The sequence below is a fragment of the Chelmon rostratus genome, chromosome 23 (assembly GCF_017976325.1).
Source record: "Chelmon rostratus isolate fCheRos1 chromosome 23, fCheRos1.pri, whole genome shotgun sequence".
Taxonomy (NCBI): domain Eukaryota; kingdom Metazoa; phylum Chordata; class Actinopteri; order Chaetodontiformes; family Chaetodontidae; genus Chelmon; species Chelmon rostratus.
The window spans coordinates 4,993,678-5,008,844 of NC_055680.1; the positions used below are offsets into that span (position 1 = coordinate 4,993,678).

Sequence of the window (15,167 nt, forward strand, 5' to 3'; positions counted from 1 at the left end):
AGAGTGCTCATGGGGGGAATTCATTCCTATATCATAGCATAATAATAGAACTTAATAGGAATTAAATGCTACAATTCATGACATAAGATGAGAAAATTTTAAACTTTTGCCACATTTAAGAAAACTTCTATATCCAGTCGAGTGTGAGTTCAGTCTTGACCTTGGAAGCAGTGGGTTGACAAAAAAAAATGAGAAAGATGATGAGACTGAGATTGAAAGCTTGAGAAAAGACCAGTGGACCTTGAGTTCAGTTAAACATGTATATCCAGCTCTATGTACACTGAGATATATACACAGAAAACATTAGCCTATATGGACCGTCATCACATCCCTGGTGACAGCTGGCACAATTTCCATACTTGAGGTAAAACAAAAAGTATGTGTGACTATGAAACCAAACCCATATGTTCAATTTGACAGAGCAGGCATGAAAAAAGAGAGCACATTGTACAACTATAGAGAAAAGTCAACATTTAAAAGCAACAAAGCTAGGTGAAACTTTAAGAATGAGAAGATTCATCTCAGACTTTTTACTTTAAACTTCAAAGTTTCACTTTAGTTACATAACTGCAAGTTGGAGTAACTTTTTAAAAACCCAAATACAGTGTATGCTTGGAATTATATGCTAATAAAACAACAGTGTTTCTAAAAGCAGCAGCCCAGGAGTATCATAGTTGGAGAACTGGAGTCGGAGTATTTCAAAGCAACTTCATCATCATTTTTTGTGAAAGACACTTTCTCCCTGCAGTGTGTGGTAAGCTACTGTACAAATGTCAGCTCTAATATGAGAATAAATAATACATGTAGAGGACTATTTTGTTGTTTCTTCTTTTAAAAAGCAACATAAAGTCGAGCGTAAGAGGCTATCTCCATTTCAACAAACACTTCAGCAACACATTAACAATGCATGTGCTGCTGTCACACACAGCCTGTTCGCTGTGTTTAATCAACTAAGTACAAGCAAACACAAAGCCAGCGGTAGGGTGGCAGCTTTCCACCCAGGACCGCTGTAATGAAATCCCGAATTAAGTTTTTAAAGGCTCGTGGCGTCACTGTGCTGCATGTGCTGAGTGCTGACTGTACCGAAGTGTAGAGGTAGCCCTCGCTGTTCATGGCAACATAGAGCCCCGTCTTGGTGCTCTGGATGGCCACTATCCTGAGCCCCACAGGAATCAAGTTGAACTGCACTGCAAAAAAATAAAAAAAAACACACAGAGGGAGAAATGGTGTTAAGAGCAATCAGTCTTTCTCTTAAATGTTCACAGTGCTTCCTTGTGGCGTAAAAAAGACAATTGCTTTCCAGCTGTCTCCAGTTTCATCCTCCCTATTGTACAGTATATCTGTCAGAGGCGGGGACAGGAAGTGTGTTAAAAAGAGAGAGGGAGAGGCAGGGAAGGATTAGGAGAGGGAGATTTAGGAGGAATAAAGTCTGGTTGCTGGTACACCGGAGGTCATACAAAGACGGGAGTGACAGTATGGAGAATTCCCCTGCTGGAGAGAGGGAGATAGAGAGAGCATGGCTTAGCGGAGAGCTTTAAGAATACAGTACATTAGAAAGTGACATCTCCCGAGCCTGCTTTGAATTCACTTCCTCTGTCCCGACACAGTAAACAGCCCTCTGTAATGCAGTTTGCTGAATCCCCTTCACATGGAACCTTGGGTTTTTTATGTGCATAGCTCTCCATATAAACTAACTTCAGCCTGGCCGGTGGAGCAGCACTCGCGCTGCGTGTTTGCGTGCTTGCCTCACGTGCACGGGCGGAGTTCCCTGCGCGCTCTTGTCATTTGTTTCGGTGCTTTGGTGCCCGTGCCACGCAAATGCATATACAGGACATGCGTTTCTGCACTAGCCTGTGCATATGCACGTGTGTTCTCAGACCACTTGAGTGTGCAGCAGTTAAAGCAGATGCGACATGGTAAGATGAGTGATACTGACAAAATGACCTCTGGCTGCCAGCTGCTGTGGTCACAGTCACCGTATTGCTCATCATGACCAAACACTACCATGACGATTACAGTCCCTGAAGCTTTTGGACTGGATCTGGGATGAGAGAGGCAAGCAAAACAGACATAACGGCTATACTTAAATTATTTAAAGGAATATTTCAACATTTAGGAATATTCAACACATGCTTATGAGCTTTTTCTTCGTATATAAGAGCCATTCTTATAGGAGTGAGTTGGTAGCTCCATGTTTTGATGCAGGACTGTGATTTATTGTGTAAAACTCTCCATGACCCTTGAATTTACCTAAGAGCAGCAACAAATTGTATCTGACCCTATTTGGACACCTTATACACCACTTTTGTACAAGTCAAACACAAAATAGCCTTTAAAAGTCACTAAAGGGTTTTGTTTCTTTTAAAATTCCAGTCAAAAATACCAAAACCAGCATTGCTGTGACACAGTTTACAGCACATGTGAACGTTTTTTTTTTTTTCCTTCTTCTCGTTGACAAATTACAAGTGAAGTACAGTGAAAAGTGACAGCGGGGTTGTCAAAATGACAGATTTGTTATACAGGTGAAAAATGAAGTCTCTGGAGCACGTTTTCGACTCGCGGAGCCATTAGCAGCTCTTAAACAAATCAATTTCAAATCAAAAGTTCTGCCAACGTAATGGATGGAAGTTAAGTTATCAAACGCAGATAGAAAGTCAATGCCGGCCATGATGAAAGAAAACTCAAACCCTGTCAGTATTCTTTGATGATGCTTCAAGACGGACTTGGTTTCACAAGTTATTCTGCAGAGGACAATGTACACTATTTTCAACTTTTGGTAGAGTTTTGGCTAAAAGGGCAGAAAGTTACACATAAATTGTCTGATTTTACCACAATCTCACACTGAACAAGGATAACAGCCCCAGTATAAAGCTGCAACAGTAGGCAATGAAAGCCACACATGCCTCTCACCCCCTCTCTCTCCCTCTATCTTCAGGGGCCTGCTTCTATTTGCTCGATCGATCCCTGCATCTCAAACAGTCGGTTTCGCAAATGAACAAGGTGTCACCAAAGACCGCGGCCGGGATGACAAATAGAGCCGGGCGTGCACGCACGTCCTCCCTCCTCCCCCGCTGCAGCCTCACTGTGCTGTCGATGACCACACGCAACCTCCTGCGCATTGAGACACATTCCTCATGCGCTTCCTCGTCCCTGCATGCTGAGGTGTTGGAAGGGCGGCATGGATCCACTGTTGTATTTCCCTGCTGTGTGGATGAAGGTCCCGCGTGGATGCCACTACATCAGAGCCTAGGCTAGCATTAGCAGCTCCGTTCTGCTCTGTTGGATTTGGCAAAGCCCTCATTCGAGATGTTCTAGTCATCAAACACACGAGTTCGTCATAAATTCTGCCAAGTCTGCTAAACGGTTGTCATTCCAGACATCACTGGCTGGAAATAAGAAGCCTGCTTTTGTCCACCACTGTCTAACATCGATGATGCATTGTTTCAAAAATGACTTGAGCGGTAAATCATCCCCCTTTATTGTAAAATATGTGCAGTGCATGAACGGTCAGTCATTTCCTACTTCTCACCATCTCTCCATTGTCTTTTGTTGCTTTCATCCCTCTCATTCTCTCTCTCCCTGCATATATATGTATTTCCCCTCTCAAGAAAGTTTGCCTCCTTTCTCATCCTCAATGAAAAAGAGCTTCGCTTATCAAATGGATCACATAACTTTATGCCCAGATAACAGAGGCATCCCGACTCTCTTTTGTTTTCCCTTTTCCCCCACCGCTCTCTCTCTCTCTCTCTCTCTCTCTCTCTGTCCTTCCATTTGACTCGCCTTTTTTCTCTGCAACTCACAGAGGAGGTCGCTGGATTAATCAAAAGTCTTTTGAGGGAGAGACGGAGGGAGGGAAAAGGAGAGGAGGGGAGGGAAATGAAGGGGAGGGAGGAGGGTGTTGCCAAATCAATCCTGCAAGTCAATTTGAGGCTTGAGATCTTCTACACAATAAATAAACAAGGAGAAAGTGGAGACGGGGTGAGGGAGAGGCGGGGGGGGGGGGGGGGGGGGGGGGGGGGGGGGGGCAGGAGCAGGACACGGAGTTAAGCTGTGCAGAGGGCATCTGCAGGCCTGCACACTGTGCTGCCGCTCCGCAGTGGCGTATTGTGCAGCCCAGTCGGTCTCTGCTGGAATGAGAAGAAGATTACAGTCATCTGTGAGAAGTCACACAGAGTTTAACTCGTGGACGGGCGGCGGGCAGCATCCTCTACTTCCTGTCTGAATAAAGCTGCATGAGAGCTTCGCGATGTGACAGCAACTTCTGAAATTGATTCATTCCTGGATTATCTCCGGATTGTTTTTCCACTCACGACAAATAAGATAAAGGAACATGAAGTTATTGGATTTAGTTTGGATTAGATTTAAGATCTAGTTCTCTGTTAAAAGTGATCTGAAGAGTGCATCAACAAACACGACACAGAATCGGCGTCGGCGTTCGCTGGCAGCTTTTTGGAGTTCCCCTCACCGGTGACCAAAAGCACTGCTGTCAGCACTTCAAACAGGCCAAACATAGTCACATACCCTCTCTATGACCAAATACATGCTGAGAAAGGCTCAAAACCACACTAGTAGCAGTGACCCAGTTCCATACTGCATAATAACATACTGCAACATATGGCAATACTGCTTATACCCTGTGTACTATATGCTAAATACACAGTCACAGTATTTGCAGTTAGTATACAAGCAATCGATGTATTTTATGATGTGTTACTAATAGTAAATAATGCAAAAAGTAAGCAGCTGTGAGGCACTCATTCAACTGACAATACTGTCTATGGACAGCATACAGCTACATCAAGCAAGAATAATACAGTATTTATACCACTTAATGTGCTCTTTCTCTCATTTTACACATAGAGTAACGGTAAAGTTAAGTAATATAATGTTCGTGGGCACCCCGGCAGCCTTAGAGTCGACCATACCACCACTAATCAGTGGTTCAATTTTGGCTTTGGCCATCTCAAGATCGTTATGCTAATGGTTCATGTTAATTACAATTACTTGAATGCTGATTCCCTCACAGTTCCAGCATCTTAAAACAACATCCACAGGCCGCTGCGCTGGGATCAGTGCAATGACGCTCAGATTAATGTGGCTGTGGAAAACAAGTTGATTTGCGTTGGTAACAAATCAAACAGCCTCCCTCCACTCGCGCGCTGTCATTCGTTCTGTAAAAAATGAGCTTTAAAGACTCAACAGTAGATTAAATGACTTGTAGCTGAGCCTCATGCCTGATTTCCCTGGTGGTCAATGACTCTGATGACAAGACAACTACCTTCACTCTCCTGTTATTTAACTTCTACCTCTTCCCCCAGGCTTTCCTCTCCATAACTGATTCCTCTCTGCCTTTATCTGTCTTCCTTTCAGTCCATCTGTCTTCCCACCCTTCTTCTCTTCTCTTTTCCCTTGGTGCTTTCTGTCTTTTCACCCTGCCTTGTCATGAATTAACAACCTTTTTCTTATCTAACTGTGTTTTTTTTATACGTCTCTCCATTTTTCTTCCTTATTTGTTCCCTCTCGGTTCCCTCGTGGCCTGCTGTCGTTGTCTCCGTCCTGTGAAACCAATACTTCCATTCATCTTTGTCCTATTTTACCCTGCAGCCTTCTCTGTCTGTCTCTTCATCACTCCCCTCTTTTGTATCTTCCACCCTCACTTTCCATCGTTTGGCATCCTTCATGCTCTTCTTCTCATCCTCACGAGTCCGCTCCGGCTCTTTTACCTTTCCTCTTCGTCTGGCTGAGAGGGAGCGCTTGCTTTCGATGTTGCCATTTTTTTCCCTCCTTGAGCGCTGCGGCTCTCGTGCAGAGTGATGTTTCCCTCGTCTGCTTTTCAAGTCTTTGAATTTTTTTCTCTCTGCCCTCTGCGAAGAGACGTTATCGAGCACTGGGGAAAGTTAGACAGAGAGAGCGAGCAGACTTGCTCCACAGCAGAGAGAGAGATAAGTCAAATTTCCCTCCAACAGTGGGCGATGGTAATTACAGTGGATAAAAATCAGGGAATCAAGCTTCTTCCTTATGGCTTTCCGATGTACATACTGAGAGTCAATAGCTTTCATCTCTCGGTCTCTCTCTCTACTTCCTTTTCCCTCTCTGTTCTATTCTTCTCTCATTGTCTGTCCTCCTCTCTCATCCTCTCCAAGAAACTGAATTCAGAAACAGACCAAATCCAGCTGCAATCACACCAGCAGCTCAGTCTGTCATCACTCCTTCAGTGCATTCGTTCTCCCCCGCACTTCCTTTTGTGTATTTTTTAATCTTCCTTCAGCTCCTTTGAGCTCTGTTTCTCCTGTTTCTTTCTATCTGCTGGTGAAAGAACCCTCCAAACCCCTGTCCCGTCCCTGCTTCACTTCTGCAGCCCTCGTCGCTTCAGCTGTGGTTTTCTATCACACACACTGTGAAATAAACTTTTAAAGGCCACGATGTGGCTTTAATCATGTTACATGCGGCCGATTTATTCTTCTACATTCATTACAACACAAATATAATGTGACTCATAGAAATAAAAGCAGGCATTTTGAATATTTCACAATACTTTTAGGTATTTGCAAGCTGCATCTCGCAATGCACTGAAATGAATGGAAACTTGTGGCTGCTAAGTTACTTAACTGCATTAAAAATTTAGAGGTCCACATCATATTTAGGAAAATTGGCAAAAAAAGAGAAGTAATTCATAATAAAGTAGGCAAAATGTGCAAAAACACCAGTGTAGTCCTTTAACAGCACCTCATAATAAATAGATAATAAATCTCATCTCCCTCACCATACTCCTCTCTCCTGCCTTCATTCCTCTTCCAGCTCTATTGCATAACAGCTTGGAAGAGCCAAGAGCAGAGAAGGAGAGAAGAGCAGGGCAGGAGGAGGGGGTGGCAGCTCCTCTGACCTCCCACCAGAGGGGGGAGACACAGTGATTGAGGAGCCATCAGCTGTGTGCCAGCTGCTGCTCCTGCGTCCTCTCTTCCTCTCTATCCTCCTCACATTTCCCCCTCCCTCTCACTTCCTCTCTCTTCCTCTGCCAACCCGTCTTGTCTCGCTGGCTCAGTTTTCTCTGGCGTGTTCCACCGTGCCCTCTTTCTCGTTCTCCCCTCCTCTCTGATCCTCTTACTCTCTGTTTCCTTCCTTTTGGCGCCTTTTGCTTTAATATAGTCACTTCCAGCTTTGTGGCAACTTCCTCTGTCGCCCAGTTATGGAAACCCTGAGGGGGAAAAAAGTGATAAAAGGATAGCGAGGCCATACTAAAGCCACACTCGTCACTTTTTTGTTCTGCTACATCCCCTCAGGGCTTCCATACCTCCTTCCAACTTTTGTCCCTGCACCATCCTTTCCCTTCTGTCTAGGAGAACCAGGAGGTGAAGGCAGCTGCTACAAAGCCAGGTAGTCCAGGAGGAGAGGTGACGAGAGGGAGTCAGAGAGGTATCCAGTCCCAATGTGTGTCCATGCTCCCTCCTGCTCCCTGGAGGTCACTGGTTCAGTGTCATTACGCCGGGTCACATTGGGTCACCGGTGTAAAGGAGCATGAGGAGCCAAAGGGGAAAAGCGAGGGTGGAAAACGGTGATGATTAATCTTCTAATTTGAAGAATTTTTGTTTTGGCAAGTTAAGTTGGACGAGTACTGTGTCTGAAAAACTGCATAACAGCATATTCTGTGCAGATCAGTTGATCAGTACCACAAGGTCATGCCAATCACACGTTAAAAAATACATGTTCATGCATTATCATGCAAAAAGTCCCTTGATCCAGTTCCAGTGCACCCCTAAGCCTAAAACACTCTAGATGACATTGTGGGTGCACCTCCACACTCAGACACACAGAGTGCTCCCCATTGGATGTAATGGCTCTGCACTGCACAGTGTCAAATTTTACACTTTTAGTGTGAGAGCCCTGTCACGGGCGGGACAGAACTTTATGGCATCCTGCTACCTGGACAAAGACATTTCTGTGGACAGTAAGGCCAAAAGAAGTTGGATGGAGTGTTTATACTACTTGGTGATAGTTAGCGACAGTTACCATTTCTGCATTAGGAGAGAACTGAGTAGGCATCAAGGTTTATACAGTATATGCACAAGAGGAAATACTGCAAACTTCCTGAGACAACTTTGTAGTGCACACCCATGGTGGGAGATGACTACATCATGGCTGCACTCATGTTCATCTTTTCAGCTAAATAAAGCGGTTTGGATCATCTGGATACACTATTATATTGTTTACAAGTTGATCAGTTAACTGCTCCCATTTTTGGTCCTGAAACAATGAAAACAAACCCCAAGTTGCAATAAATTGCAGCTGTCCAATTAGACTAATCACCTGTAACTATGCATGCAATCAGGGGAAAATCACAGTGTGTGTGTTGATAACCAGGGCTGGGGTGATTCATATGCTCATCTCTCGATTCACTGTTACTACAATACCTGGGTGCCAAGTCGATATACCTGTATGGCAATTCTACAAGTGCAGCAGTTGTAATTCAGCAGCATCGTTGATTTCCTGCATATAAAAGTGATACATAAAATACTTTTTGAAGTAAACTGCTACATTTAGCTCTCTTGCTCATCAAGCTATTGCCATAACAAAATCATGAATAAAATAAGATGCTATGCCAATATATCTATCTGTCTATTGAGATGTATCTTGATAGATAGATCAACTAAAAGCTGTCTGGTTCCAGGCCAGTTTGCTTTATGCTGAAAAGTCTCCAGTCCCAAGGAGGCTGCTGCAGATAAGCCTGACAGTCAGTGTGTTACAGTACATGCTCACACAGCTATTTGTGCCCTTTCAATATTCTGTGCAGTCACGTAGAGGATTGTGCTTCTGATTGATACTCATTTACAATGATGTCAATCACTCAACAATTCCCGCATGAATGCATAAATAATCGGACTTGGATAAAAAGTGTTAGAGTGTAAGAGTTTTACGGGGTTTACCTGTCAACTTCCCCACACTGTCCCCTGAGAATGCAAAGAACCCAGGACAGCATTAAACCAGATCCCGGGATTGATGGGATTATAGCTGTTAAAAATTGAACCGCAAGTCAACCACACACAAACACTTTGCGGGAGGACCTTCACCTGATGTTAAATACCCCTGGCTAATTCAAAGAGGTGGAGTGTGGAGCTGAGGCGGGATGAATGAAGCCTGGTTGCGGAAATATAGCAGCTAGCTCAAAGCAACCATGCCCGAAAATACGCACAACATGGTTGTCATGAACGTGGAAATTAGCTATAGAGACCAAAACCATTTTTTGTACCAGGCTGTAAACATGTTTATTTCTGCTGTTATAAGTTGGGCATTTTAATATGGGGGTCTATTATCGGAGCCATCGTCAAGTGGCCATACAAGGAACTGCAGCTTTTTCAGCTTGGAGAAATGTTTTTTTATTTTCTGTCCAAATCTAACTGAAGACTCTGTGTAAACAACTGCAAGTTTCGGATGAGGCAACATAATCCTGGCATTAGTTAAAAAACATAAAACACGCCGTCTTTCTTTCCGGCCCAAATGCCAAGGGAAAACCTCACAACAAATGCCTCAAAGGTTAAATCGAGGTTATTCCAACCTGGTAAAACTGCTGCTGCCACGAAGATTCAGACATCTCAATGAAATGCTGAAATCCAAACTTTACAGAGGGAACTACAACTTTTTTTTTCTCACCTCTCTGTAGATTGTTAATCCAAAATTGTGCTAGCTTCATGTTTTCCATCCAAAATGGTGTTTTGACAGAAAAAAATGCTGTGTTGCCACATCAGGGATATCCTACAGTACAGTATTGATCTCTCTGGGAAGATTGGAGGGAGTCCAGAGACTCTGGGGATCATATGATAGAACGCTTTTGGTCAGTAATCACCCAGGTGATGACCCCTCGCAGGGCGAGGTGTGTGTTTACATGGTTGCGGTGTCGGTGTGTGTGTGCACGTGCATCTGGAGACTCAACAAAAGAAGACGACAGCAGGTTTTTGTACTGATGGGCAGAAGTTTGAGTTTTGATTCAGATTATTTTAAAATGCTGCAGTTTCAAGGTGAGTGCAGTCACCTGAAAAGAGAGATTCTGGGGAGAGAGAATATGGAAGCAATGGCAAAAGATTGAGGAAGAAAATCTGTACTAAATTAAGGTGAGCGGGTACTGCTGCATCCTTGCAGCATGGCTGTAGGGGTGGCGGCGGCAACGACTTAACCCATCTCAACAACTATTGATTGGATTACCATGAAATCTTGTAGATGTATTCATGACCCCGGGGAACAAATCCTGTCAATTTTTTGGTGATGTATCTCTTTTTAGATTTTATTTGAGTGCCATCAGCAGGTCAACGTGCCAGTTTGGCCACAACACTGCGAAACTAATGAAATGCCCTTTGTATGTGGTGCTAACTAGCACGTTAGCATGCTAAGAAACCAAACTAAAACTGTCACATCAGCATGTTAGCATTGTCACTATGTTAGCATGTGGATGCTAGCATTTATCTCAAAGCACAGCCTCACAGAGGATGGGTGTACACAATAAAACTGGGCTGAAAACTTTACACTCGGTGGCCGTTAGCCTCCCACATGGTTTGCCATTCCACATATGCAACAAACTAAATACTCTTTTTTTGTTTTTATTCTACACTTTTCGTTAGGGGATCTAATTTTAGCATTCAACGATCATCATTACGTGAATTATTTATCTACATTGGTTAACGTACCCTTCATTTTGCCACTAGTAGGCCGCTGTTTGGCTTTTCTCAGGAACATGGAGGGAGATTACAGCTGGCCGCAGAAGACACTCCAGATTGAGAGATTTACTGTAGGTTTTTAAATGTCTTAAAAATTCTATATGAATCACAACGTCGCACTCACATCAGCGCCTGAGATAAGCCGGGATGTTGGGAACATCATCTAGCACTGGCAGCTTTAGTGCTGTTACTTAAATCACATCAGCCAGGCTTGAGAGCACACACACACATACCTACAGTACACTGCGCTGTACACGCTCACACAGATGAGTTACTCACAGATACATGCCTGCAACTTGAAGATCGGGAAGATTGTAAGCAAAACAATTCTAAACACGTATCTGAAAACCTCAGCGTGTGCCAGGGTCCTGCCGTGAAATATTACGTAACGTGAGCAAATCCCATTTAGCTGGCGTTCACCAAGCGCACCTCGCCAAGTGTGCATGCATTTTGATCCGAGTCTGAGTCAAACCAGATAGCATGGCAGTGTCGAGTTTTGTACATTCATGTGCTGTCAAGATGTTCAGATATACGACTGCCCTGCCAGGAAGTCCCTTTTTAAATGTCCTTTGGCATGGAAGCTGGGGAAACTCCCGGTGCTGTATGTACTGGCAGAGCTGTGAAACACACACATTTATCAAACTAGCTGACAACTTCTCTGCGTGTCTGATTGTTCACTTACAGAAGGAGCTGCTTTCGTCCTTTGTGCCTTCCATGGTGCCATCCGGCAGCATCTGGAGGTAGAAGCCGTGTCTGCAGTAGAGCCGCGTGACGATGCCCTTCAGCTGGGGCTCTGCGGAGCAAAACCAGGGTTGGACACATGTTAGCACCCAGGGACACGCACACACATTCGTATATTGATGCACACTGCCTATGAGCATGCACGTTGACTAAACAAGAGGCGGGTCTTGATATTTGCACTATGAGATAGTCAAACAGCGAAGTGTGTGTGCTTGCATGTGTGTGTGACTGCGGCCTTCAGCAGGATTGATGGGCCCCTGGTGTCCGCCAAAAAGACGCATCTTTCACAGACAGGTTCATGTGAGGCCGACAAGACGTTCACTCTGTGTGTGTGTGTGTGTTTATGCCCAGGTACATGTATGTGGGTGCTTGTAGCAGCTGCTCATCACTCTACAATGGGACTAGCAATTCAAATATGCTATGCTGGCCCACTTGGCAGAGGGGTCTCACACAAGCCTGAAAATAATACCGTCTATACGCAGTGTCAGCCAGCCAGTGGCGTGCACAGACTTTTTGAAGGGCAGGGGCGGAAAGGGAAAAAAGGGCACAGCCCTTACCTAATCTTAGTTAATGCAGCTCAGCTTTACTGCTCAGTCCCTTAGTTTTCCCTAATCAAGGTGCATGAATTACTAAAACGTTTTTTGTTAACGACATAACCAATCAGTGTATGGGATGACAATTTCTCAGTTCGAACAATCTGTGCAGACTTGACACTGGATTCAAGGTCAGAGAGCACTATTGGTGACCTAGAAAAGCCTTTGGGTGCTTCTGACAAAGACTTCAGGATCCGCTGCCCCCTGCTACTCCTCTTTTTTCCGCCAACCGAGCTGTCTTTCCAGGACTGAAAGAGAACTGGAAGTCAATCTTTCTATTTCTTGACTCAGCCTGAATAGAGAGGTGTCAACATAAATGCCACACTTTATTTTTTTGTTTATGGCAGTAGAGAATGTGCTGAAAGAACAATTTTGTGGGGCCCTAATTTTAGTTACTCAAAAGGTATAGTTGAAAGTGAGTGGGCCTGAGCTCAGGTTATGTAGTTATTTCTGTCAGCAGGTAGTGATAATTTCAACCTTGTTCGCAACCACGAGCAGAAAGCTCAATTTCTTGCACGCAAGATGGCAAAAACTCAAGAAACAAAACAAGAGCAACTTAACCGTTGTGCTGAAAGTTTAATGAACCATCTCCTATCGTCTGTTTACCCTCCTCTCAAATACCAACTGCCGTCATTTACTCAATGCACTTGGAGGCATCAGACTACTTTGTTTTGGTGAAGCGATCAGGCATCTGCCGCCACTCCAGAGATGCGTTGGCACGTCTTCCTCCGACCTCGTGTTTGTGTTGAGTTTTCTGTTCTCCGCACACGCGTGACTGAGGGGCCTCGTTCCCTCCGAAGTGCTGAGGGAGACTAAATAGTGGATCAGAAGGAATGTCAGAATGCTGAAGTGTTTCCACAATTAAGTTTTAATGAGACGCATCAAATATGGATGAGGACAGAGAAGTACGGGGGCAGCTGGCAGTTGGCCCTCGGTTGACAGCAGGGGCGTGTAAGGGAGAGAGAGAGAGCGAGAGAGAGAGACATGGACTGCGAAAGACATCCATGCCCCCACATTTTTACATTTTCTCTGAAATATGTGGAAAACGATGCAACACATGAGTTTTTCAGCATTTGTTTTTCACTGATACTCACCGATATAGCTCACCTCTATTATTCTACCTCTATTATTGTACTGTCAGTTTTAGTTTTAATTAAATCAAATGAAGTTTTAAAAAAAAGTCCAAATTCAAGCAGAACAGGCTGAGATATACTGGCATTCAACGAATAACACATTTTTAACATGTTAAAGGTTTGTAGCAGTTGTGCAAAAAGTGTGTAGTACCAGATAATATGTGTAAATATGTGTGAAATACCAGTGGTGATGCTTTGAGTTTGCTTGTTTTGCCAAATGGGAGATACAGCTACTAGAAATTCCCAATGTCTGACACAGAGTTACTGCTTGGAGACTGACATTACCGTTTTTTTTTTTTTCTTTCACGACACCACTGTTTCCCCAGACTGAGTAGAACATCCCATGAAGAGTAAATTCACAGTCAGGTGGAAAACCAGTGGCAGCCTTAAATTCTATATGTCACTAAATCAATGCAATACAGAGCTAAAATTGTTAGCTTGCGCACTACTTTTCAGAGCAATTATAAAAGTTTAACAGTTTCCAACACACACGTCAATCTCATCAGCACATCAAGTTCATACTTTTCAATTTTAAGAGGTTGCAGTAAAAATGTTAAGTAAAAATTCGAGTTTTTCTTGGTGAAAAGCGAGCGCTTCTTTCTGTGAACATCAGGAAGTTGAGGCTCATTAGGGTTTGAGTTAAGCCTTGATGTCTGTAAATTAGTCAAAGAAATGTTGGTGCGTAATCCTCCCTTTCATGCCGACAGCGTGACACAACATGTTTGGGGGCCTCAACAGCGAGATGGAGTCGGTAACTACTGGAAGATAAAAGCTCATCCATCCATCGCTGGCTGGCTACACACAGAAGGTCGAACGTGGAGTGTGGTAATCTGTAATATCCTGAGTGCTAATCCAAAATTAAGCCTCAGGCCACACACCAGGCCATGTGCTGCTTAACACATCTGCCACAGCGGCGCGCAGAGCCGAGCTATACACACACTCACAGAGGAGGCTGGTGTTGACCTTTAGCGTGACTCCGCCTCACAGCGTCGTTACCAAACAGGGATGTTTGGTAATCCAGAACACTCGCTCAGACACAAGGACATGCAAGACAACTGGTGCATGTGCAGCGCCTTTACGGAGTTAACACACACACACACACAAACACACAGCATCTCTTACCGGTTCCATGTAGAAGTAAAGGCTGAAAGCAGGAGAAACTGCCTCGAGTCATACCTGAGGCAGAGCGTTGCTTAAACTCAGTGTTTAAATGCACAAACACCCACGCAGACACTGCCAAGGTTAATGTGTGTGTGTGTGTAGGTCTGAAGTGAAAATGCAAGAAAAGACCTACAATATGCAACAAACCAACAAAAAAGGTTCCACCTTTTTAAAAAAAATCGTCCTGTAAACTCTTCCTCTTACAGGTGACTGGAGTCTTTAGACCTGGGTTTCTTTGGGTCGTGGTCTTGCAGTAGCTTGCTATACTCCATGACATCTTGTAAAACAAGGCTTTCAGAGTGACGGATGCTCTGTCCTCAGCAAACAGAGCCCAGATTCTGTCCTCACAATTCCAACACAGCAGTGCAGCCTGTCTGAAAGCTCTTCTGAGGTCCCCCAGTCAAAACTCCGGCCAAATGGTCACACTGGAGGCATTAAATCTTATTTCAGAACAAAAAAAATTCAGATGAAACCTACCTTTACTTTATGAAATGCATTGATCCAAAGCATTTAAAACCTTTGTTGGACTGTGATGTCAAACAAAAGCTTAGAGGAGCCCGATGGAGTCTCTGTTACATCAGAGGTGTTAAACATTTCTAGCTAATAGTTATTTCCAACTATCAGTCATAGTTGCATCAACAATAATCAAAGCTTACCACACAGGGAGGAGGTTGGAGGGGTGGAAGAAGCTGCAGCTGCAGTTGACATGAGTGCATCAGCAGAGTATAGGTGCTTTTGAACATAACTGGACGTTAGTGGTCGACTAACAGCTGCACAGCTGATGAGTGAGCCAATGACTGCAAAGCATAAAGGAAACTGCTGCTGAAAAGCCAATG

At 44.1% G+C, this 15,167-nt stretch overlaps 1 protein-coding gene across 1 annotated transcript in view; it reads right to left on the reverse strand.

Moving 5' to 3' along the window:
• fgf11a (fibroblast growth factor 11a) overlaps positions 1–15,167 on the reverse strand; it is a 72,013-nt gene that overhangs the window by 21,083 nt on the left and 35,763 nt on the right. Inside the window, exons 2-3 of the mRNA XM_041965687.1 lie at positions 11,386–11,496; positions 1,084–1,187 (exon numbers count right to left, since the gene is read on the reverse strand). Coding sequence (XP_041821621.1) covers positions 1,084–1,187; positions 11,386–11,496 — 215 coding nt within the window. The remainder of the gene's footprint in view (positions 1–1,083; positions 1,188–11,385; positions 11,497–15,167) is intronic.